At 40.3% G+C, this 25,664-nt stretch overlaps 1 protein-coding gene and 2 non-coding genes across 4 annotated transcripts; all 3 read right to left on the bottom strand.

Moving 5' to 3' along the window:
- Positions 1-2,122: 2,122 nt before the first annotated feature.
- On the bottom strand, positions 2,123-24,655 carry NCBP3 (nuclear cap binding subunit 3). Of its 2 annotated transcripts, XM_056353451.1 has the most exons (18): positions 24,459-24,655; positions 22,615-22,680; positions 20,852-20,957; positions 19,802-19,927; positions 17,361-17,489; positions 14,972-15,045; positions 13,951-14,059; positions 13,098-13,197; positions 12,663-12,769; positions 11,270-11,555; positions 10,288-10,445; positions 8,951-9,115; positions 4,690-8,444; positions 4,351-4,409; positions 3,621-3,644; positions 3,045-3,122; positions 2,730-2,786; positions 2,123-2,292 (listed from the first exon to the last, which is right to left on the bottom strand). In XM_056353451.1, exons 1-13 carry the CDS (start codon positions 24,609-24,611, stop codon positions 8,209-8,211), a joined length of 1,815 nt encoding a protein of 604 aa, XP_056209426.1. In that variant the 5' UTR covers positions 24,612-24,655; the 3' UTR covers positions 2,123-2,292; positions 2,730-2,786; positions 3,045-3,122; positions 3,621-3,644; positions 4,351-4,409; positions 4,690-8,208. The 2 variants fall into 2 exon arrangements, with proteins under 2 accessions (XP_056209426.1, XP_056209436.1); XM_056353461.1 differs by lacking the exon at positions 3,621-3,644.
- On the bottom strand, positions 2,365-2,438 carry LOC130143984 (small nucleolar RNA SNORD65). The gene has a single exon (XR_008819970.1). It is a non-coding gene; the product is annotated as a small nucleolar RNA SNORD65 (small nucleolar RNA).
- On the bottom strand, positions 3,269-3,343 carry LOC130143972 (small nucleolar RNA SNORD49). Its single transcript, XR_008819958.1, has one exon. It is a non-coding gene; the product is annotated as a small nucleolar RNA SNORD49 (small nucleolar RNA).
- Positions 24,656-25,664: the final 1,009 nt, after the last annotated feature.

The raw sequence follows: 25,664 nt of genomic DNA, 5'->3' as shown, positions 1-25,664 counted from the left end.
TTTAATGAGGTAATTCTGATACATAGTACTAGAAAGAACAATTACAAAAGCAAGTTGCAGCAAACCTATCTTGTGCAAATTAAACAGCACATTAAGCAGTCAAGCGAAAATCCCCAGAGTTCTTTCTGTTTACTGAGGCCATGTGGCCATACTCCCCTCCATTATCATTAATGGAGTACAAATTCTCATTTGGAAAAAAGAATAGATTCCTCCTTCTAAAATCTTTAAAACCATTTTCATTTCCAATGCATATCGTATCAGCTAAGAAACAAGCAGCTCTTAAAATCAGGCAGTAATAATTTTGTTTCATGGAACACTGGGAACAGTATGCTACTCTTACTTCAAAATTAATTTAAAATTTAAAATTACAATAAATATCAGAGTAACCTGTTCACATCGTTCAAATACCTTCAGATCAAAAATTCGTTCCAAACAAGTTTTGCATACTCCTTTATTACCCAGGTTGAATGTTTTTATTAAACCCTGTATGTATCACAGTAATGTTCCTAGGAAAAATCCAGATTAATCTACCTGCACTTTATAGTATCAGGGTTTTTGACATTAATCTGAATAACATTAAACCTGTTCTGCTGTGATTAAAGTACATAAATCTGACTTCTCATAAGAGAAACCTCTGTGAAATCCCCCATTTCATACAATTTATGCCCTAAGCACTGACGCGTGTCCTAGTTCCACTGGCTTCACAGCCATCAGCCAGCATGGCTCACCTGCACTACCAGAGCGACAGGGTCACTGTCCCGTGATGCCAGACAGGCAACACCAAGTCATAGCACCTTCCTTCTTTCAGGTCAGGAGGTAAAACGGTCAAAACACTGGTTCAAGTCTTTACCCAACTACACAGGAAAGCGTAGGCACAGCTGGGGCAGTCCCTGAAGCCTCATCTGTGACACAGGACTGGAACGTTTAGCTTCCGCTGTCACCACTGCTCTTGTCCCATCATGAAAATAAGCAAGCTCACACTGTGACAGTGGTTTTAGGTACTATGAAATCCTGGGTAAAGGATACCCCTGCTCTTTATTTTATGACAACCAAGAACTGTTCACCTAAATTACTGCAGTAAAAGTATCACTTACCACGAAGTACCATTTTGACTGTTTGGCTGGCTGCACCCCGTCCGGCAAAATTTCATTGCTTCCAGAAGCAATACCAAGCTGTACAGTTACTGCTACTTTTGACGCTTGTCAGCACAGAAGTAGCATGTGCTCACAAAGGATTAGTTCATCAATAACCATCAATTTACCTTTTTCAAAAAGCACACTCTAAAGGCACTACTGAAATCTGCCGCTTGGTGACACCAAGTGGGCAAAGCAACCAGCAACACCTGCACCACGTCCTCACTCCAGGTTTGATGAGACTGATTCCACACCCCCTGCAAGCGCACTGAAGCGTTACAGCCTGTCAGCTATAGTGACACAATGAATATATCAGGTTTGGCCTCAGATGCAGTTTTTCTCATTTAAGCACCTCTGGTTTAAGTCTCAAAGATTCCCCCAAAACCTTTCAACTTCCTTTTATAAACCTCCATCGTAAACCACTCTTAGAGCGAGTCATTTTTCACTCTTACTAGCCACGCTGAAGAATGCTGACAAATTCCAGTGTAAGTTTCTCTTCCCTTTCTGCACATCTGGCAATTAATTTTAAGTCGTACAGACCATTACTTAGAAGAGATGCAGCACATTGGCTAGAATGCTACTGCTGCAGTTACAGATTCTGCTACCTCTATAGTGGACTTTAAAAAAAAAAAGGTTGAGGCCAAAATACTACAATAGCAAGCCTTGAAAACAAGCTACAGAAATAGTTGCATTTGCTCTTCTTGCTGTAGAGGTGTTAAAGGCCTAATCTCTCCAGTAATTGCAGCAGCAGTATTGGCATCAATTGTCTAAACTGTTTAAAGTAAATTACCAGCTAGAATGCTTATGCAACTAAACCCCATTTACATTACCTGCATTAATTATACTGTGGTGTGCGTACATCTATTTTATCATATTATAGCAAATTATAGGAGTGCTCTCTATGTTTATCAAAAATGTGTTGTGTAATGAATGGAAAGTCATTCCTCAATGCAGTGCAGTGACAAAAACAGACCCAGTTGGCAAGGGGGTAGGGATTGAGAGAGAATTTTAATGTATGTGTCATCAAAACAGTGTAACTGTTACCATTTCTTAACATCTTAGGGCAGAGAAATTTGCAGACTTTACAAACACTAGTCCCCAAGCTCACGCACATGTTTCATGGGACTCCTCCTTCCTCAGACCTTTTCAGCATCAACACCTGCAATAAGCAGCATAGGTAAGTTAACCATTCAACACTAAGTATTAACCTATTTGTTAATCTAAGAGATACCATCAGAAAAACCATTGCTCACCACCAGTCAATCTGCCGGTAATTCCAGCAATTTTTGGTTAGTTTCATCATATGATATCTTTGGGTAAATTGATACATTTCTAGCAGAACCAAGGTCTTTATCCCTTTGGTCTACAGTGCTGTCAGCACAACCTGCAGCACAGGAAACAGATGCTCATATATTTACTGCCCATATTTTAGTTTAATCAAGTATTTTTAGGCCTAGTACTTCATTCATTGGACTTTTAGAGCTAAGAACATACAGAAATGGAAACAGTCCATAAGAATATTCTCAGCTAGGTAATTTTTCTTAGACTGTAGCCAAAAGACAGTTGCATTAACCGCACACCAACTATTAAACTCACCCAGAAGAACGCCATGCTCTTGCTGTCTTCACTACCTTCCACAGGACTTGTGAAGAGCTGTAAATCAAGTGGTAGACAGTAGTAACAATTAGATATTAGCAGAGACCTGCAAGCTATACCTACATAGAGAGATACAAGTACCAGGCATTAAATTTTGAGGAAAAGAGGAGAGAAAGCAGATTGAATCAAGCTATGAAGTATAAACTAACAAAATAAGCTTCTTGAGCTTCTGGTAGCCTATAAACCTGATTAATTCTCAGCTTGGATGCTACCTGGTATAAAGCTCTACAAGGTCCAGTGAAATTCATCACTCACCTTCACATCAGGGCCACCTCCAAAGAGCAACCTGCTTCCAGTCCTAACTGTGTCATGTTTATCTGGAAAGATCAGGCACTGCAGATGAAGTGAAAGAGATGGACATGAAGCAATGTTAGATATTACAAGAGCTCTTTTCACAGAAAGCAAGCATAAATAAAAGTTGCCTGTTTAGTTCTAGAAGACAATTTCTAGAACCCAAACTCTGCATGCACATAGCTGTATTTCAGACAAATAAGAAGGTTATCGTCAGTTCTCGCATCTGACGGCACTTCCTATTCAGGGTTATCATCATCAACAGCTAACTATTTTTGTGTTTCATTACTTAAAATACAGTAATTGTTCCATCTTGAACAACAGTTGTACATTTTCCTTTGTTTTATAAAAGGCATTAGCTCAGTTAATGGCAGGTAAAATTAGTTTTGATGAGTTTTTATTTAACTTTTCATAAGATGTAATTGTTACAGGTTATTTTTGACTAACGACCCTGCATTTAACTGCTTTACATCTTTAGCATGTACACAAAGGCCCGGAAAGTAATTGCACACCTTAGTACAAAATGAAACTTTAACTTACTCTCTACTTCAAGACATCATTCCGCTGTGGGAGTAAAAGCAAAAGAATGTTACTAGGATACTCTTCAGCAGTAATTTTAGAAAACCTTGGAAAGTTTAGAAGTAGGTTTATCCAAGGGAAAAAAAAAACAAAAACCCAAACCCCCATGAAAACCAGAACCTCACATCCAACAGTCTGCTTGTAATTCCACCCATATTTGTGATGATACCATGAATCACCAAAATATTTATATCAGACAGCTTTTAGCAGCCAACAATCCTCTCTGCTAAATTTCCTGACTAAAAACAGGTCAATCTCCCATATGCACCTTGCTAGCCTGCGTTTACAAGGGCCATTTTTAAACTGAAATTCCACAGGCCACCAATGGCTGTCACGTCCACTGCACAGGAAGGGGCTGGCACATGGAACCACCATAAGTGACCTGTCTGCTATAAAGATAGCGCCATAAAAATAAAAGTCCATAGGAAGGCCAGGCAGGAACGGCAGATGCGCAGCCGTAAAGGAACCCTGAGCCTGGCAGGACTCTGCCCCAGCAGCATGCGATGCTGTGGGCAACAAGCAACCGGCCTGGAAGCAGCCGGGCGGCCCGTGAGGAGAAAACAACCGACTGCAAACAGGCCTCACCCTCCCGACCCCGCTGCAGGCGGCGGGAGCCCGCCCGGGGCAGCACGGCGTTACCTCAGCCGCACAGCGCGCTCCCAGGCCTCCCAACCCAGCCGCTTCAACTTACCGGGGAGCCGTTCCGGCGGCCGGCAGCGCCTGGCGCCCGTCCCGCCTCCATGGCCGGCCCTGAGGGGACAAAGGGGGGTCAGGCGCCATGTGTTCCGAGGCCACACCCGTCCCTTGCGTCACCAATGGCGGCCCGCTCTCCTCACACAACACCCCCCTCCTTCCCTCTAATGGTCGGTCCCAGGCCGAGCGGCCCTAGGGACGGGGAGGCCCGGCGGACGCCACCACTGCCGGCGTGGTGGGGGCCCTCTCACCTCAGCCTAAATGACACGGGCGCCTCGCTCCGCCTCGCCCCTAACCCGCCTCCCGCAACACCCAGCAACCCCTGCCGCCAACCCACCTGCAGCAGGCACGCAGGGCGAAAGGGCGCCAAAGACCGCGGCGGCCCTTTATAAAGGCTTGGGACGTACCACCCCTCAGCGGGGAGGGGGGGGTAGCGGGCAGTGCCACTGCTCCAGCGCGGCGGGGGCGGGCCGAGGCATCCGTTTCCTGCGTTGTCCTCCTTCCGGGCGGGAGCGGCGGGGAGCTGGGCCTTTGGGCTTCCTCAGCCTCGCTCGACCCTGGTCCGAGGCATCCCCCCGCTCGGCTGAGCGCTGGGCAGCGGGTTCAGGACGGTTGGGCCGGGGCAGACCGTCTCGGCAGGCAGGCGGGCTCAGCCCGGCCCTGGGAAGGCGCCAGGCCCGCACCGGGCCCAGCGCAGCGCTGCTCCGTTAGGGATGTTCCAGCATAGCTCAGTGCCATTTCAGACCGGTTTTCTTGAGAATGGAATAGCTGTTTAAATAAAAGTTTCGTTATTTTCACATTATCAAGTCATCTTGGAGCTGGAAAGGGTTAGGTTTTTTCCACTTTCCTCTCCCCTGTTAAAACATGTGGGCCATCATCTTCAAAATAAATAAAACACAACAAAATCAAAAGCCTTCACTTTCAAGTCTCACCATGGGCACCAAACATCCAGAGCCTGCCTGAGGACAGCTGCAGGCACAGAGCCCATAGCTCCTACGCCGATTTTTTTGCACCGCGAAACAGTCACCTGAACCATTTCCTAAAAAATACACCTGAAAACCACAAAAGCTTGCTGGAAGGAGGACTACTCTGGTCCTACAATCTCTAACGGGAACTAAAAATGTTCACCCAAATCCAGAACCATTTTTCCCTCCAAGGCATGGATGCTCCAGCAAAAGCCAAAGTCACACTCCTGCTTGCAATTTTCAACATAAGTTCATTTGAGTAAAATACATAGGTTACATGCCTCTGCATCAGAACATTAAATTCAGCATCCAACTCCCTTGAAGGCAGTAATATCTGGGAGTTCAGGTAAAGGTCAAGAACACATTAGCTAAGAACAAAACAGCTGACCACGAGGAGAAGGGGACTTAAAGAACATTCTCTATGCAATCTCCCTCTAGGTCAGACAGGCTTCAGTTAACCATGCTGAGAAAAAAAGCGTTCACCAAAGATGCAGTGCTCATTTTTCATTAACAAAACCCAGCAGTTCATGTTCAGGTAATTAAGGAAGACCAAAGCTAGAATTCCTGACACCAGCAAACACTTTTCAAGGCTTCTCTGTACATCATCAAAAAGCAAAACCAGACAAATACTCAATTACATTAGAAAACCACCCTTCTCTATAGGTCCCTTCAACAGTAAACTATTTTTCTTGCTGCTAAGCTACCATGGTCTCGTTAATACACACAGCCCTCCCCCCAAACCATAAGCAGACCTGACTTAACGTGCAGTCATTTGCAAGGCATGCTAATGACTACCTTGAAGACAGACCCGGTGTTAATGGCTCCCCTTCCTCAAACACAAGCCTTTGCCTACATCGCTTTTCCCGACTTCACACATCCATCAGTTCAGATCTTTTCTATCAGTGGAAGCGATTCTCTACTGTCATTCTGCCCTTCAGACCAGTCAGTCTGTCCTTCACCGGGCTCAAATTATGAGTAGTTACATGGAAACACAGCGGTTACCAGCAACATTAACCGTGAAGCACAACCGGTTCCTGAGCCTAAAAATGAGTTCACAACAATGCAGAAGCCTGTCTTCATAGACCAGGTGATGATTCATATCTACCACCTCTTTTCAGGAAAAGAAAAGGTTATAACTGATTCAAAGCAGTAATACAACACAAAGGTTTGCTGGCAAAAAGACACCAGTTAAACAAATTTTATCAGGAGCTTGAGAAACAGGTATGGTATGGGTATGATTCTATTTGAAGGCTTTGAAAGATATATTAATGAAAGCACACGTTAAAATGAATTATTACAGTGATCAGACATTGCAGTCATTTACTCTCAACAGTACTTTATGAGACATATTTATATATTCAATAATTAAATATAAAATCAAGGATGAGTGTCACAAAACACGGGAATAATAAATCTTGAAGCCCAGTCAGTCCCCAGATTACCCTTCTAGTCACTGTACCTTTCATTTTACATGCTCCTATTCTTACACATAATAAAGCAGTAAGAAAAGTTAATTGCAGATTCCTTGCTTTTGTGAAGCTTCAAACCTACTTCAACTTAGTACAAAATTAGGTGGGGGGGGGAAGAGAAAACATTTGTTTGTTAAAAAGCAGAAAGGGGAAGAGATATTCATAGACATTTTGGACTGACAGAACCTAGGAAACAGGGTGCATAGAAATGCAAACAAATTTTCAGACTATCAAAATGTAGCAGACAATGTTTTTGCTACCTGTTCTGTTTACCAGGATGTGATGCGCTAGCATTATTCCTTACTCAGAATTACTGGCAAACAAAATAAATGCCACAGCCAGCAAGAAAAAAATTGCAGTTGCACACTGATCAAACCTTTTTCCTACTTAAAGAGGGTATGCAGGTAAAAAAGCTGAATGTAACAAGGTAACGGTGTCCACATCCACATGTACTATACAGTAAGAACATTCAAAAAATATATTGACATGAGACAGTGATTCTATAGTTTTCCTTTTCTCTTTCAGTTATACATATATAATTAAACAGCACATAGGAAAACACCACTATAGCTTTCACCATGGCCAACGGGAAAATTCTCACAAATATAAAAATGTATGCTTTTAAATTGTTACATTTCTTCAAATAAGAGATGAAAGAAAATGTCTCATCATGTAACAAAAAAAAAAAAAAAATCAAACCATTGGGAATTTGCAGTTCTCAAACATACAGCTTTGCAGTCTTGAACATCTCAATCCCTACTACAGCAGAACATAGTATCACCGAAATAAATGAGAATTCCTTGAGAGCAGTGATGCTACTTGGATACTATGTGACATTTCACTGTACTAAAACGTTTAACTTAGATTTACATTCAGTATTTTGGAAGAAGGGAACATGACAGTCCCTTCATGCTTTATCCTTGCTGGCTGCCTACCCAGGAAGCATTATTGTTATTACCTCAAGAGGAAAGGAAAGGTGCTGGTAAGAGCCAGAAGGGCAAGGCAATGTTGTTGATTATGAAATGCCCTGTTCTTTGGATGAACTGTGTAAAATATTTTGTTAAAAGGCTCCATGTTACAAATATTAACAACAAAAAGGTCTTCTTAAAAATACAGAGCATTTCTGCCTCTTCTTTTAAGTTCAAAGCTTGGGGGAAAGTGTTTTGCTATAATTAACTACAGGTTTGCTGTCATAAACATAGAAGACAATGCCCTACGTAACACGGGGCCAATCACAGACTCCAGACAAACGTGATTGCTTTAGGTTTCAAGTGGTATACGTATCTCTGTTTTTGTATAAAAGGAACAGAGACACTTCTGGAACCTTCGCTGCAGAGTCTTTGCCAGTGTCCAGCTTTTTGGGCAAAGGAAAACTTGCCACACTGCGGAGTCATAAGCTTGAGGACCAGAATGTAAAAACAATCATGATTCAGAGTCTGATCCAGAACTGCTTTCTCGGCTGATTTCAATTTGTAGAGATGGTAAATTATCCAATCGACTCTTTTTTTGCCGAGACTGTTCTTTTTCCTTAATAAGAGCACCCCAAACCCGCTGGAGCTCTGAATCATCTTCCTCTGGAGATGCCACAGAGTTTTCAGGTTTATCTGAAGTCTTTTCTTGTGTCTTCGGAGCAGATCCTAATCGGGTCCATAAATTACCTAATCAGATGAAAAACAAAGATTTTACAAAAAAAAAGACAGGACCATGAGGAATTCTGGAGGAAGTCTGAGGAACCTAGTCGTAAATACACTGCATCTCTTTGAACTCCTCGTACGCCTCCCACCTTGATGTTTGGCACAGAACTTAACTTTGAAGCAGCAGCTGAAGTTAAATATGGGAGGCTCAGTGCAGCCTTGTTCACTGTTTTTCCCCCATTTGCAGAGTTTGCTACAAACAGGTCTGAAGTGCCAATTGCATTCATTACGCTTATTTTAGTGCCCTGTTTTGACCAGTTTTAAAGTAGTCCTCTACTTTTAAGCATATGTACATAAAAATATTACTCATAAAAACACTGAGCTCAACCTACCTATATGTACTCAGATTTCAAAGCTCTGAACAAACATCTGCTAATTAATCATTAATTTTACATGATCTTCTGCTGAAATTTCTCTTATACTCCAAAATTAAACGAATTGCAGTATTACATTTTCTCCATAAAACTAACCTGATTTCTTCTCTCTGGTATCAGAATAGAGGCCTTTTACATCTTGTTTGGGGATTCCTAACCGGCTGTGTACATCTGATATTGGTTCTCGACGAGGAGCAGAGGTACTACTTGGAGGTTTAATTTCTGGAGAATGTGGTCTTTTTCCCAGTCGTTGCCGCACATCTAGGGATATTTTCAGTGATTAAAATGACAAAAAAGCATGTTGCATTTACTCTAGTTCTGCCAGCTAGTTTTATGCTTGTTGACAATTTGTACAACTTGAAACTAGACTGTTTTTATTTTTTTCTGTAGTCTTCTCATTTAAGTCTTTCATACTTAGATTTCAGTCCTGGCAATGTCTGCAATACAATTTATGCAGATATTTATTTTTTTTTTGGCAATAAATTTGACATTTAATGTTTTCATGTTGCACTCTGTCCAAAAGATCAGCAAAGTCAGTTATCCTATTGCTTGCTGCATTTCTGTTTTAGCAGCACAGCATGTTATGCATCCAGCATGAGTTAAGACTATATGAAAACTGGTTTATCTTCAATGAATCTTTTCAGATAATAGATACCTGGCTTTAGAATTCTAATGTTTCCTTTTATTTTGCAGCATAAAACGAAAACTACAATATAAGAATCCTAAATATATTGATACTTTACCCATGATGTCAATCTTACATTCTGAAGTTTGTCTGGTTTAGTAGAAGCCCCTAGTCTTAAAGAGGGTTCAAACAAAAATGCGAAGGGCGTTAGGTGTCAACTTGTCAGAGCCCCAAAATACACTAACGTGAGTTCTACATTACATTGATACAAGAGAGTATCTTTCGCTTATTAGTCAGATAATCCTCTGGATACTACATATGGCAGAAGTAGCTGAAATTACACATACCCAAGTCAAAAAAGCAATAGTCAATTAAGTCCAGAAATAAACCTGCCAATTGAAAAAACCATCCATATTCATGTAACACATGCTCTTTCATAGAACTAGCTAGTGTTTCACATTTGATTTTGTACATGAGCCTCCCCATGTGCCATGTTTCTCAGAGTTGCACAGAATCTCTGCCTCAAGGAGTAAACAAATCAAAAAGGACAAAGTGGAGGGAAACAGACACAGGCAAAGAAAATGGATGAATATAAACATCACTCTTTCACTCAAAAGTACTTCATTTTTCCCCAAAGCAATCCCCAACTCAGTCTCTCAATGAGGAAAAATTAAATGCATGAATGCAGAAACTGCTGCTGAAGAGAATTCTCTCAGGTTTGTTAGTTGCAGTGGAGCACAGATGTGAAATGAACACAACCATTTTAATGAGTCAGTCACAATTCTGCACAATGTAAGTTTAAAATTACCTGATTTTACAGTGCTGTTTGGCTGACGTGGCGCACTGTTATTCTGACGTTTTTCTTCTAACAGTAGTCTTACATCTGCAACTTTCTCTGATGATCCTTTACTGCCAATCCGATTTTTGATGTTACTGGTTGCTATGCTATCTGCTCGCATAGAATTTCTAAAAATAATTAAAATAGATTTAATGTCCCTTAAATAAAATAAAAACTAGTACAGTTCTTAAATCTTCTTGTATGCAAAATTACACCATACAAAACAGTAGTATCAGGATTTCTCTACTGAGAAACAGAGGTAAGAACATTCCTTAGGAGAGCACGTGTTCCAGTCAGAATCCTAAGTTTAGCAATAATCGCATGAACACCTTGGTATCCATTTCAAGGCAGGTATCGAGTTTGTCTCCTTAAGGCTGTGCCTCCAGGTCAAAATTCAGTTTTGAGGTTGCTTATCTGCTCTGTTAAAGGACTTGACATTATAATGAAGTATAATTATACTACTGAAGGGATTCATGTTAAAAGTTATTTTAATAATCTACAATACATGTGATTTTGGTTAATACGCCCATAATGAACATCAGTTCCTTTTTATCATCAACACTTCAGAGTTAATCTTCTTTCTGAGAAAAGAGGAAGGGGTGAAGGGAAAAGAGAAAAAGGAGTTATTTCTCCCTGGCCTAGCAATGAAATGCAAAAAGTTAATTGCACTGGCTTGCACAAATTTCTATTGATTCCACTTTAAGCTTCATTATTATCAATAAGCACGGTTACAGAAATCTGCAAAGAAAGGTATTATTTTTTAAAAGTTAATTATAATTAAAAGCCTGTATCACTATTTTCTGTATTTCTTTTTAAAATATCTACTACAAAATTATGTTAAGGTTTGAAAAAGTAGCTTCAGTAGTTTGTCTTTAAGCTCCGACAGCTTTGTCACTAATTAAAATTTAGAATGCTTTTTCACTGATACTTCTAAAGAATAAGAAAATTTTACCTAATATTTTTCAGTTGTGATTCTACCTCATCTGCATACATGGTCATTTTCATGCTCTTTTTGGGAGAGGGTGTTGATATCATTTTCAGTTCGAGATCATAGTCCATTTCATCGGAATCAGATGCACTAGCACTCGATCGTCTTGCTGCACTGCGGTCTCGGGACTGTTTGAAAGCTTGCAGTTCATCACGGTACTCTACCACAACTCTGTCATCTTCATCCATATCCTGATCCTCCTCCTCCTCTTCTTCCTCCTCAATAGGCTCTTCAGGAACATTTACTAAGCCTGTGGCAAAACAAATTGATTCTAATAAACTGAATTTTATCACTCATGTAAGGTACTTTAAAACCAAAACCAAGGAAAAAACAAAACCTGCTCTAATTAATGATCCACTACAAATGAGTCTTTGTAGTTCTCCACGGCTAAAGAGAGAGAACATTTTGCAAAGTATTCCAAGGGGAATCCACACTACAGAATAGCCTAAGAGGAAGAAAATCACCACAGAACAAAAAAAAGGCCACAGTGTTCACATCTCAAAAGCCTGCTCAAGCATAAAGCTGGACTGAGTATTTAAATAAAACTGCCTTTTGCAGTAGTGCAGTTCATACTTCCTGAACAGTTCCTACGATCTTGCAGAGTTTAATGTGACAACTGCAGGCTCTGTGATAATCCTTTTAAATCCTGTAAGAAGAAATGCCATAAAGAACACATGTATCATTTGGATGAATTTATCACATATACTGATTTAAATATAAATCAACAACTTAAAAATTTAAGTTGTTTGTAATGTTTTAAATTAAATCCGCAGTGTGCAAGCATCTTTTCAGAAAACACATTATCAACATGCAAAATCTTCCATGAGGTTTGATACATTGATGGCTGTATTTTCAACAGGCCATTCATATGAAACTTTGACATATTTGTCTCACATCAAGGATCTTTACACCAATTATTCTTTTAATGCACGCCCCCTACCTTAGGGAGTAGATGAAGATATTCAAGTCTAATTAATACAATTTCGTAATCTTTATTGTTCTACATCTAGCACTTGCTTTTTCATAGACTGGAAGAATTGACATAGCAAGTAAGACAAATGGCCAAGAAGTTTGAAGAAGTTATCTCTTCTTTTTGCCCTTGATGCTGTAAGTCCCCATGTCCTACATTTGTAAAAGAAAAATTGAAAATAGCAGCTATTTTGGTAAGCTAATGACCAGCATGAAGTTTCTCCCTCAGTTGTTCCTGCAAACTCTTAAAACGTGATTAAGATCTATTTTTAGAAGTACACTTCACTTTCACACAGGGGATTAGATGGGCCATTGTTTAAGGCCCTTTCCAGCCCTTCGTTCCCCAGCTGTGTTCTTACAGGGTCAACGACATATTGGCATCAATTACCTGAATGACGATGTTTATAAGGAGGAGTCAAGCCAACATCATCCCCAATAAGTGTCCTTTTCTTTATCACATCCCGATGGATTCGACGTGAATGGTATCTGCGTTTCCTGAAACATCACAAAAAGAACGACATTCCTGTCACAGAAAATGCATAATGAATGAGCCATATTCAGTCCCAGATTAAGCATATGCAATTATCACTTACTCTCATGGCAGAAGACATAAATCTCCGTCAAGAGATCTGTTCTGAATGTTTTGAATACAAACATTATTTTCATGAGACAATACTTCCCTTGCAAATCCATAGTCACATTGCAAAAACATTATTTACACATAAGAAGCATCTACATAAACTGAATAGAAAGAAAATTCACAAATTTTAGACTACCTTGTCCAATCAACTGCAATGTTCCAATTCCTCTATCCAGTACTCACCAAGAATTGCTAAGAATCCCTTTCATGCCTCCATAATTTGGATTGCCATATTTCATGTAATACTGGCTTCGCCTCGCTGCTCCCAGCTCTTTTTTGTCATCTGAAAAAACATAAAGCATTCCCCTCTTAGAATGTATCTTACAACACTAGCATAAAAACAAATAATCATCCAGTCAAAGACACAGAGTGAAAGTAAGACCGAGTATGTCTTACGGATCAGCAGTACTTCAGCCTTCTTCATGAAGGATACAATTTTGCTGACACCTCTGAAATTCCTCCTACCACCACAGTTTTATTTGTGTCTAGAAACTTCATTCTAGGGAGACTGAGTTCCTACATATCAGCTGAACAGAGCATTATACCCCACTGCAACTGCTAGAGGCTACTTACCTTATTCATGACCTTTTTTTCTTTATGGGTATGTCAGCTCCCACATGGTCTAGACATTACACAGATCTTCATTTTACTCATAAATATCATGTAATATCTCAACTGTATTTAGCGGTAATTTCCACGATTACCTCACCTGCATCTCAAATTATTTTCTTATTTATAAAATGTGAAATTTACCTCTGTGAAGAAGGGCATCATAAAACCTATTCTATGGTATTGTGAAGAATGCCCTGAGACCAAGATAAAATTTTTAATATACAACAATTTTCATACAACTTGAATTTAATTCACACATTAAATGTGGATATATTGCATAACCTTAATACCTAACTATTAGCAAAAAAACTAACAATTTTGCAAATGAAAATCAGGTACTTCAAGTCATGAATTAGTCAACAAATAAAACTACAACAAGCAGCAAATTCATTATTAACAACAGCTTGTTAAGCTGTTCATTTACCTTTAGTAGCAAATCTCATGAATAGCTTGTTTCCTTTAGCCAGCTTATTGGCAGGGCGAAGATCATTACGCAGGAGAGAATCCTCTTCTACCTGGGAGAGGGCATCCAACTTTGGGGGGCAAAAAAGGTATTCTGGACTCAAAAATAAATTACTGTTGAACAAAAATTGATTGCTTACAGAGAAGCAATCAACTGATTATTAAAGAAAGTTACTTTTCAAATTATGTTCAAATGAACTCTGTTTTTTTTGTTGACAAACTAACATGAATTTTTAAAGTATCTTGCCCTGAAGATTTGAAGTATTTCCTTCTCTTCCTTCATAACATTGTATCAGATTATTAAATCCAGGCATTTTCAGATGACACTGTACTATTAACTGAAATGCAGAAAATAAATAGCACAATTTGGACACCAAAAATTTTGATTTGTTTGCTTGTTTTGTATCTAAATGGTTTTACTAACAAGTTCTTATGCCCTCAACACAATGACTAAAATGCTTTTTCATTTATATCTGCTTTATAGAAACTCAATTCAGACTTCCATGATGTACGAGTGTTCACTGAGCCACTCAAAGAAAATGCTAATCACACCTATTATATATTCAGCCAGTGAAGATTAAATTACTTACAAAACATCAATGTGTATGCTGATTCCCACACATATTTATGGAAAGCCTAAATCCTATTTGTCTCTTTAAGCACTGCCTTCACTGCTGAAAGGCAGTTGCCTTCCATTATTGTTCTTTCATTGCCTCCTCTCAGCAGAAAGGAGCAGCCAGCCTAGCATTTATGTGCTGGATGCCCTATCTATTCTTCAAAATCTACTTTTACAAAACACTCTTCCATAGCTCTTCTACACCAACAGCATACCTGCAGTTCCTGTCATTTCCCCATCTAATTTACTTTGATAATTACATTGTGAATTGCAAATATACATGGTTAAAACTATAATGTTATGAAGACTTTACACAAGTCAGAACAAAAATTCCATAATAGTGTTTTCCCTTTCCTTCTGTACTGACCTCAACATCACTTGGATTGTCATCCTCAACCTCGCCTTCTTCTGTCTCATCATCAGAACTTTCTTCCTGTTTTTCTAAAAAGGAAAATAATTGGGGAAAAAAAAAAAAAACCAAAACTCCATTTTAGTGTGTCAGACACATTTGATTATTATCGCCTACATTCTCTGAAATCAAGCTGAAGGTGTTATCCTTTCTTCTGTGCAGCCTAGAGAATAATCAAAACAGTAAATGTCTACAGGGATTTGAAGCACACATAAGCACAGCATAATATTAACTAGGCAGTCCCTGTGCAGATAACCGCCTGCAGCAGCACACATTGATTATTAATGTCTTTGAAAGCAAATGAAATTGCACTGCATTTCAGGGTATGACAGATATCAGCAAGACCAAGACTGTAAAAGGCATATAAAAGCCTATTTCCTCCAGTCTCCCTTTAAAAAGCTGCAAGTACCTACAAGTTTCCAATACTAACAGTGTAAACCAGGTTATTATTCAAAAGTTTATAAGTTCCTGAGAGACAGCAGGAGGAAAAATAAAAACCTCAGTTACTTAATTTTGAGTGAAATAATAGCAGAAGAGTGCATGCTTCCAGAACTACTAAAATTGTGAGATGCTTGCATAGATTTTTTGGGGTTCTTTTTAGCTCAGAGTAAGCAAATAGATATTGGAAATTTTTTTTCCCCAAACAGTCCTCAGGAAAAAAAAAAAAAAGGAAATTAAAAAGAGGTAGGGAATATGGACAGCCATCAACATATACCAATATCATGCAAAGATCTCAAAATACTTCATCAACCTAAGACTAAAAAAAGACCTCTTTATATTTCAGAGTACCTTATCTTAATCTCATTCAACAACAGACTTGAAAACTTAAAATACAGAACAGCAGCTGTTCAAAAGATCCTGAAAACATACTCAAGTTCAAAGAGAAAAACACAATTAACCAAACTGAAACCAAAGAGAGAATTTAGGTAAACAAATTCGACAAATTCAAACCTGAATAATGAAGTTCCATTAGGGACAGAATTAAGCACTTTTTCCCCCCAAATAATAAACTTATAGTAAAATGTTAAATTTAGCATATTTATATAGAGAAGTCTCTTGCTTCTCTAAATGTCTGAATAGCCCTCAAATTCCTATCTAAAAAAGGAATGCAACTAAGCCAGATTACTCCAGTGTATCTGCAGGCATCTCACACCTTAAGATGTAATTGAACAGTTTGTACTTGTATCCAATATCCCACTTTTCCAGACGAACAGGAGTAATTTACATGACAGTTTTTATTTTGAGATGCGGTGTAATGATAATGTAGTATGTAATTTGTAGCCAACAAGATTAAATACATATATTTATGTTCCATTTAAAGAAGACAGTCACTGATCTCCAAAAACTTAACAAGTCTTACTTGAAGCATTATCAACATTTGCCCAAAAATTAAAGTCACACGGATGGTTGAGGAGCCACTGCATTGTGGAGAAAAGCAACAAGAAAAGGGGATCAGTTAGAAGGATCCACAAGTTTAACAAAGTCCTAAACCCCAAACTTTCTAGAAAGCCTTTTGGTAGCACTGTAAATATCGAATAAAGAGACTGGCTATTAGCATTTTGTTCATATAGCATGTTTACACAAAATCTATGGAAGAGTTAATTAACATACAGTAACTCTTTGCTTTGTACTGTATGGTACAGTACTTGGACCCACGGCAATTTATCACACCAGCCTAACAGGAAAACAGTACTAAGGTAGCAAAAGCCCGACTTTTAACTTACACCCATAAAAGTAAAATAAATTTATGATTAAGGCATTTAGGTACCAGATTTATCTCAAAATGAAGATGTACTTTTGCTGCTTGGCTCTTTCATAACTGACCTTTCAGTCTGCTTCCTTCTTGCAAGTATAATGGCCAGATTTAGAGATGATATACAGTGGTGTGGTGAAGTGATACATTGTCACATCAGTGTGAACCACATACTTAAAGGATGGTGGTGTATCAGGAAAGGAATCAACCATGTTATTTCAAAAATAGGACATTTTCTTACACCTGCTTTTCCCACACTTAGAATCCATCCTTTTACTGCCTTTGTACACACAGAGACTTACTTCTGTGCAACACATACCACTATAAATATCATATCTAAATATGACCCTGCATCTAACATGTTCAGTATCGACTGAATTACTGCTTTTGGTCTAGCTCCAACCCACCTTTTAAGAAGCAGCTTCTTCAAAAGGTTTCCAAGATGAAAGCCTTTTTTAAAGTGGCAGAATACATTTACCTGAAACTATATGATAGAAGCTCCTTCAGTAATTTAGATTATGCAGTACCCAAGCACAAGTTTAAAGTTTCATTGATTTAACTAGATGATGTCTATATATGCATATCTCAATCTACCTTTCTTGGTTTTTTCAGCTGTCTTCTCCTCATTGTTTTCTCTGCTTTTTGTCTTCTCCTGATCAGGCAACGAACTCATATTTATTAGAGCCCGTGTTGCTGTTACTTCATCAAGCCAGACCACGTTACCTATGACATACATAAACACACACAAAAACAAGATGCAGCTTGTGTAATCAAGCAGCCACACACGCTGCCTTACTGGAGGGAAATCACTAACAAAAGTTCAGAAACGCTTTTATATGGTGACATGACAAAAAAAAGGAATCGGATATATCTCTTGCAGGGAGAGTCATATTCTTTAATGCACTTGAAATTCTGAAGGACACAAAACTTTCATCACATTACAAAAAACACACACAACAACTGATTAAAACCAAAATCATTGAAATGCCCAATCATATATATTAGAGAGTGCTTCCCGAGCACAGCAAATTAGGATACTGAATCCAGGTCAGTGTATTTCATGAATGTGTTGGCACACAAATGTGATTAAGGGGGCAGGGTGGGAGAGAGAGGGAAGAAGCCTTGATTTTTTTCCCTTTGGCAATTGAACAGAACCTTGGACTTTACTGCAGAATACTGTTAATCTTTTCCAAAAAGCAGGAAAATAGGGGAAAACAGGAGAGACTGCTCAAGCACTTTGCACTGATTATCATGTACACAGGTTAACAATATGATTCAGTATATATGCCTCGCACATGCCTCAAGTATCAACAGGTGGTACTAAAATAAAACTTATTAGGCCAATAAAACGTGTTTCATAGATGTTGAAATTGAAAGAGATAAAACTGCTTAGAAACAGGTTTTGAACAAAAGCTTTCTGCATGGATGCATTCAGTTCAAATAAAACAACAAATCTCATTTACTGCTCTGCTGTTAAGCAGACTGTATTCAGATATCAAGAAAACTAGTGTAAGAGATCCTCTCTTAAATTACTTGAATAGATAACTTTTACAAGGGTGAAGAAGAGCCAGACACTAACTTCAATGACTGGCTAATGTTTTTTCATCTACATATGCCTACCTGCTCTTCACATCTCCAAATTTTCAAAGCCTTTATCATTTTATGTTCATGAGTTTGAAAGACAGAACACTGGCTAAGTTCACCTTTGCACTAAGACACCTTGAGATGGAATTCAGTTGGGAATGTTAAAATTTTTGCCATGCTGTGATGCAAATCTATACTGAGAAGACAGTACTTTTTCTCAGTATTTTCACCAAGTGTAGCTGGCACGCTAACTCAGATACAGCATGAAAATCAATCACTAAAAGAGTTGTGCTTTAACTATAACTGGCTAAAGTATTGTTACGACTCTGTTTTTGCACTCTAAGTGCACTCTGGTTCCATGCTAAATTTACTATGTAACTTTAGGTAAAAGGATAATCAGACAATCTTAGAAATGCACCCTCATAGAGTTAAGCTGTGCACTTCCTAGCTTATGCATCACCACAGGTTCACCTAGCAGCTCTTCACTGCATTTGTCTACCCAGGGTTCAATTTTTTTTGTCAGCTTGTGGCAGCCTATCGAGCCATCATACACAGTGACTTCAGGGTTACCAACATTCTGTAGCATACTGTTTCTTTTGTCTTGCATGGAACATAATTCCTTCAGGGTCATTCCAGGGAACCACCCTACTAATTCTCAGGTTGTAGCCATGCTCATCAATAAACCAGTTTCCAGCAATCCCAATCTAATCCAAAAACCTGCGCTGGCTCCTGCTTCTTTTCATATTATTTCAGTTACAGGGTTTCTAGCCGCATGACAATCTCAGAGCCTTCCAGGTCCATGATCCAACACCCAGCTGTGGCAAATAGCGCTCACAGAGTCTTCACTGCCACTGAAGAAAGCATGGCTGGCAACAACGTTGTATCATTCTGGCAATCTCACTGCATGCTTACTCCCTGAAACAGCCCTTGCAATGTGAATTTACATTACTTTTCTAATCTATGTAAATCACATTCAGCTGCTACCTTCTTCCACCCACTAATTTCTCCTTGAGAATGCACTAAACAAATACAGCAACAAGTCTGCTCCTTCACAGCACAAAACCATACCAACCTGCCTAACCGCACACAGCTCAATAACCTTCTCTCCGAGTAGATCACCTTTTTTGACACTCACAAACAACGATACTACTTATATAAAGATGTAAGCAGCACAAACAGACTTTTTTTTCTTTTTCACTTAAGTCACCTCTAAGTTATTCTATGCTACCTCCTTCCAATAACAAATACTCAACCAGACAGTGGGTTTGATTCTTATGACATTATTAATTCTTTCCTTTTAAATCTCTTTTGACTAAGGGAAACTGAGACAGACAAAGATCACTGACTTTGAAAGCCACTAAGACATCTGAAGTACAGCTATGACTGATAGCTAAAAAAAAATAAAATAAAAAGAGAGAGTAAAAATTACGGACAAAAGACTATTTACTTACACGATGTATCATCTAACCACTCAATATGAGCAGGAGGATACTCTTTGAAGTACGCAAAGATGTCCTGTGTACTCATCTCATCCACTCCACAAATGTAAATTGTGTCCAGTCTCACTTTAGGAATTGCTACGAAGAAGAAGAGATACAAAACTGGTACTTATTTCTATTGAACAAGCTTTTACATTGGTAACATACAGGTTTATAAACCAAACATTTAAAATAAACTAAAGGGAAGCTAATTAAAGCAAAGCATGATGTACACCATTCTAAACACCGTAACTTGAATTATTCTTCCACAATGCAAAACTTCAATAAATCGAGAAGAGAGGTAACATTACAAGCATTGGTAGATGCAGGTACAGCATAGCTATCAAACTCCCTTAAAAACACTTGTTTTTTAACTGCTGCCAAAGTGTTACCCTTGAGTACTGAAGAGCCAGAATACTAATGACCCAGGCATGTGTACAAAACACTTTCACTTTTATCATCTGATGGAGAGCTGTTATAGGCCATGGCTTATCCAAGCTGCCAGTTGGAAAAAGTGCCTTGAGAACTAAATGGATGCCAAAGGAGCCAAGCTGTTGTGCACATGTCTCCCGGCTGATCTGCTTATACTCTAACACACCCAGCTTGCTGTCTAAGAGCATGTATGCAATCAGTCCAGTTTCATTGTGCATACAGCGCAGAATCTGACCTCGCTGTGCATGGGACACAGAGTCCTCCGCCTATACACAGTGCTCAAGGTCTGTTTTTTTTCAAAGAATTTAAAGGGTCTTAAAGCAGCACTGATCCAGAAAAGGAGGCCTGGTAAATAAGGGGAAAAAAAAAAAAAAAAAGTAAAATAAGGAGTGAACTGGTAACTGTCAAGTAATTTAAAAAATAATTACATTGAATCAAAAAGGTGAAAAAAACCCAAAGTGATTTCTTTTGACAACGATATGGCAAAAATCTCTGGGGATGCAGGAAACACTATAGGATAAATCAAATAAAGGAACTGTGAGGAACTAAACAAAAGTAACTTTTCTTCTTGACTGTTGGACACATTTGTACCTTTCTTCATCATGTCCCGATCCAGCGCCACATTCCTTTGGGCAAGATTCACTTCAGCTCGAAAATGAAAGCGTTTTGCTCTTTGTTCCTTTTTCTCAATTGCTTCCTGCAAAACGCGAAACAATGCACTCAAAACAGGAATCACAGCAGCATTCCCAGTAAGTTGCACTGAAGGACCAGATATTTAAAATAAAATCTACCAGACAGCAACAATCTGTATTAATAACTCTATTAATTCTAAAGAGACCCGTAAGTTTCAGAATGTAGAAATAATGCACCAAAACATTTCTGTGCCACATAATAGTTCTAATGTAGGTTCAGCAACATAATGGGAATCAAGATGTGTGGAAAACAAGGTGTCTCAGACAATGCTCAGACTCCATGATGGAACAGTAACATTTTTCTTTTCCTTCCTAATAAGCGTACAGAGGCTGTGCTCAAAACAAAGCTCTCTTAAAGCAAGCATTTCCACCACATGGATAATTCATCTCTGAAGACTACAGAGTTTTTTCCCTGTCTGTTTTTTAAATATATAAAAAAATTTAAACTTGTCTCTCTGAACATTAATTTAACAACGCTAGCTAGAGTGCTGACTGTGGAGATCTTATTTAGACTGGCCAATTCAGGCTGCTTTTGAACAGCTCATGAGCAACAGCTTACGTGGATCTTGTGCAATTTTTGAAACTGACTAAGCAGCTCCTTATTCCAGAGAATTTATTAGGAAGTATTATAGATTTTTGGACCTTAATAACCAAAGCCAAATTTGGACCAGAAACTGCGATTAAGCAAAACCTGCCACCAACGACTTCCAAATAAACATGGGCTTTTTACTAGTTTTTAAAGATTGCCAAAACATCTTTGGCCACGTCTTAAAAGTTTTTCAGAGTTGCATCATTAAAGAACGTAACAAAAGATAACAGCTTTCCCCTAACCAGGGGAACTTTGAATTCTTTACTGAATTACAAAACACACAAGCTAGATGTTCAAGCCAAAAAGCTGATTTTCACTCTTCATCTGGAACCCTTTTTGTACTTTTTGATAAGCACAATCTTCTGAGCTTCACTAATACAAAACAGGAACACATGATTTATCAGCACATTGTTGCGTGGGGATTCATCTGTTAGAACATGTAAAATTGTGTCAGTCCTATGAAGTACATGATTAAATGCTGTTTCCCCAGCACCAAATGCTAAATATAGCGGTCAACTGTACAATATGAAACAACAGCAAATTCAGTATTAGATGTACAGAGATGAGCTGTAGGATTAAGTTCCTGAAGTTCCACAGAATTATGTAACTTTAAGTTATTTAAATGCAACAGCTGTTCACATTCTTCAAACTATGTCTTAAACAATAAGATGCCTTTGGAAGATACAAGGCAATGAAACCAGATTTTCCTGCCAAGCACTTGTTCTTCCTTCTGTCACTCACCTAAGAGGAAAACCCACAGCTGGCTTGTCTCAGAGGGCTTTGTTTTTGCAACGTCAAGTGGCACAAAGGCAATTTCTATAGAAACATTTCCAGGTTTTGGCACGCAAATTTTTGTAACTTAAAAATGCTAATTCTCACAGTTTACGAGAGAGATCATGTCCTGATGCAGGCCACAACCAACAAAAGGAAAATTCCCTAGCGGTTGAAAAATGCCAACTATATGAATATGACACTAAGCTTTTGTGTACGTTGGGGAAAACATAAATGAAATGGTTCCTCCTTTCTGGTAGCAATAATTAGAATATGCTGAAGAATCATAGCACAAAAATTACCTTGGAGGTTACGTCTATTCCAGTAATGAAACTTCCAGCTTTGTTTTCGTATCTCCTACTAGTGTCCTGAAACAAAGCAAAATGATGATGAAAACTCAATGAACAGCAGAAGCAACGCAACTGCTATGCTGGAAAAAAACCTGGCCATTTCTCTAAGAAACACATCCTCTTTCCCTTGATCCTTACTCCAAGCTACATCCCTAGACAGACAGGTAAACAAGCAATAACTCTCACTGGTATCAGCTAAGGTAAAAGCATATGAACTGAACCAAATTTCCTTATAAGGATTCTTTCCTTTGGAAAAATGTAGTTTCTGTGCCTGCCACTGCTAAGGTTTTTACTTACTCTCTCAGCCATACAGGGGAAGTCACCAAACACCTTTCCTAACCAAAACTTCCACAATTTTGGTTTCAGGTATAATTTCCTTGTAAAACACGCACAGATTTAACAGTGATACCTGACTCCTGAAGTGCCAATATGAAGCTTCACATCTGTAAAGTCTGAACACTGAGCCACACCCACAATTACACAAGTAACTTTTCCTTCCTATCATTATTTCAAACCTAACTTCCAAATACCAGAAAGATGAAACTACTGTTTTGGTATGACCCTACTGATAAAGGGTAAAAGTAGAGAACAAAGTGAGAAAAAAATGATGAGACTCATTTCCATCAATCAGGACACCCGACTTCACATGACAGCATTAAACCACACAGACCCTGGACAAATGACCCAATTCTGTCCCCTCCATTGTTTGCATATGTAAAAATGGCACCTCTTCACTCTGGCACCCTCAGGACCATCAGCTGGCAGAAGTTTGGAGCTGGAAGAACACATCTTGCTTTCTTTAGGAGTAAACGTGTTCTTTACACTTCTGCTGCTATAATTATTTTGGCTAAAGGACTTTTTTTCAGAAAGTAGGCCAGTCAGTTCAGAAATACCAAAGTACACGCAATCTTAACTACTTTTCTTAGTAACAGCATACAAGTTTGTCTAAAGCTGCCAAATGTTTACAGTTACTAAAAAGAAAAGCAAAATAAACATTAAAGTTAAAAACTCCCACTAAGGCTGACTTACGGAGCACAAAGAAGTACAGTAGGGTGCTGTCTCATAGGCCATGCACTTGGTAGAAGCTCAAGCATACTGGTGGATCAGCTAATTAGAGATTAGTTTCTGAAGTAATTTCCACACAAGTTTTGTGAGCAAAAGACTACTTAGGAGTTTAAAAGAACTCTGACCCACTTTTAGGTATTAAATCCTAATCTTACTAGAATTTGTACAAGAACAGGAACAATTAGCAAACATGAAAAAGGGGAAGGGGGGTTACGATGAGAAGGGAATCCCTCAAAACCCACTCATCAGCACCCACATTCCCAGTGCCTCCCACTCAGTCCTCCCAGGGCCACCCCCCCCGCTCCCCACCCTAAGTGCTCCCCATGTTCTTGCATCAAGCACTCCTTTCACACTCTCCCACCCACAGCTTTTCTCTACAGTCTGCCACTACACCCCAAATCCTGCTCTCCACTACAGCCCAAATCCTGCTCTCCACCATCCCCTTCATTCCCTTCCTTCCCAAGCACATCCCGGCCGCTTCCCTTTACTTGCCCCCACACCCTCCTTATCCCCCAAGTCCCCTCATGCCCCCAATCTTCAGCCCATCACCTTCCCGCACGCACCCCCCACCCCACGTCACCCCTTTTCCCACGAATGTAACCCCACATGACCTTACCGAGCCCCGCAGACCCCCACCCCGCCACACTCGTCGCCCTCACGGACGCTGCGCCCGCTTAGGGGCCAGTCCCTCCCCGTGTCCCCTGCCCGTGACCACACCTCACGCCCCTCACCGGAATGAGCTCCCGGAGCGAGCGCCTCACAGGGATGGTCTCCAGCTCGCCCTCTTCCACTTCCATAGGCTCAGGCTCCGGGCCGCGAGGCTCAGCCGTTGTCGCCGTTGCCTCCGCCTTCACCGAGATCCGCAGGCCCCGCACGGCCGCCATGGCTCCGCCAGGCCCGCCCTCCGCCCGACCAGCGAGACGGCACCGCCGCGGCACAGAGCGCCGCCGCCCAGAGCCACCACCGAGACGCCAGGGTGGCTAGAGCGCCACCCGAGGCGAGAGCCGGCTGGGGGCCAGCACGCTAAGGCGCCGACCACGGTCATAGAGACACGGGGAGAGAGCGGCGCAACCGCCGGTCCTCCAGTGCTACGGCGAGCGGGGAGGCAGCCCCGCCATCTTCCCCACGCACGGTCGGCCGCGCCGCTCGGCGCCGTGCCACCGGGGTGAGCCCGGACACACGGAACCACCCGCGGGCGGCGGTTGGAAGGCGCAGGCCTTGCCACGGCAGCTCTGCCTCCTGCAGCGATTTTTTTAAAAGCGATCTGAATTCTTAAAATGGTCATTTTTTTCCCCCTTCCCTCCGCGCTGTAGGAAGATCCCGCCGGAATTTTACACCTCTGATAAAATAAGCAGTGTCTGTATCCTATCGGGCTCGGGCTCAGATCTCCTTGTCAGGTGCTGTTTTCCCACCCGAGGGGTTCAGGCTGTCAGGGAGAGAAGCCCTGGCTCCTCCCGCCTAAATAAAGCTGGTTTTATCTGTCCCCATGAGACAAGTTCTTCATTCCTCTAATTATGCTAATCATAATTATCCCACACACACAAGGGACCAGAGCCAGGCACCAGCTGAGGGCCTGCTTCTGCCCTGGCATCATTATTTCCCTGTCTGTGGTGTAATTCCACAACGGACGGGCTCCACAGCTGCACCTCACCAGCAGCGTGAGCTGCCACCCCCGTTCCGTCACACCAGCCAGCTTCGTTAAGAATTCCTAATATTTTTCCAGTTGTAGGACCCTTCCACCCTGCTCGGGCTGCTCCATTCCTCAGTTCTGCCTGTTTTTCAAACCAAAACCCTGCAGCCCATCCCCTGCAATATCTCACTTTCCTTCTGAACTGACGTACTTCCTAGCAAAATTCAGTAGCACATTTTGACTTTTTCATGAAGAAATTCTGCAGCTGGCAACATCAGGGCTCCTCCCCTTACACAGAACCCAGCGG

This window comes from Falco biarmicus, chromosome 1, assembly GCF_023638135.1.
Source record: "Falco biarmicus isolate bFalBia1 chromosome 1, bFalBia1.pri, whole genome shotgun sequence".
Lineage (NCBI taxonomy): Eukaryota > Metazoa > Chordata > Aves > Falconiformes > Falconidae > Falco > Falco biarmicus.
Note: the sequence above shows the minus strand (reverse complement) of the source record. Positions and strands in the feature narration are given on the sequence as shown.

Bases quoted from the DNA above. Each gene is read 5' to 3' on its own strand.
- NCBP3 (XM_056353451.1), bottom strand. From the start codon at position 24,611: ATGGCGGCCGTGCGGGGCCTGCGGATCTCGGTGAAGGCGGAGGCAACG. The intron at 22,681-24,458 runs GTGAGGGGCGTG...GCTTTGTTTCAG, and splicing joins CGCTCCGGGAGCTCATTCCG to GACACTAGTAGGAGATACGA. The intron at 13,198-13,950 runs GTAAATGAACAG...ATGTTTTTTCAG, and splicing joins CATGAGATTTGCTACTAAAG to ATGACAAAAAAGAGCTGGGA.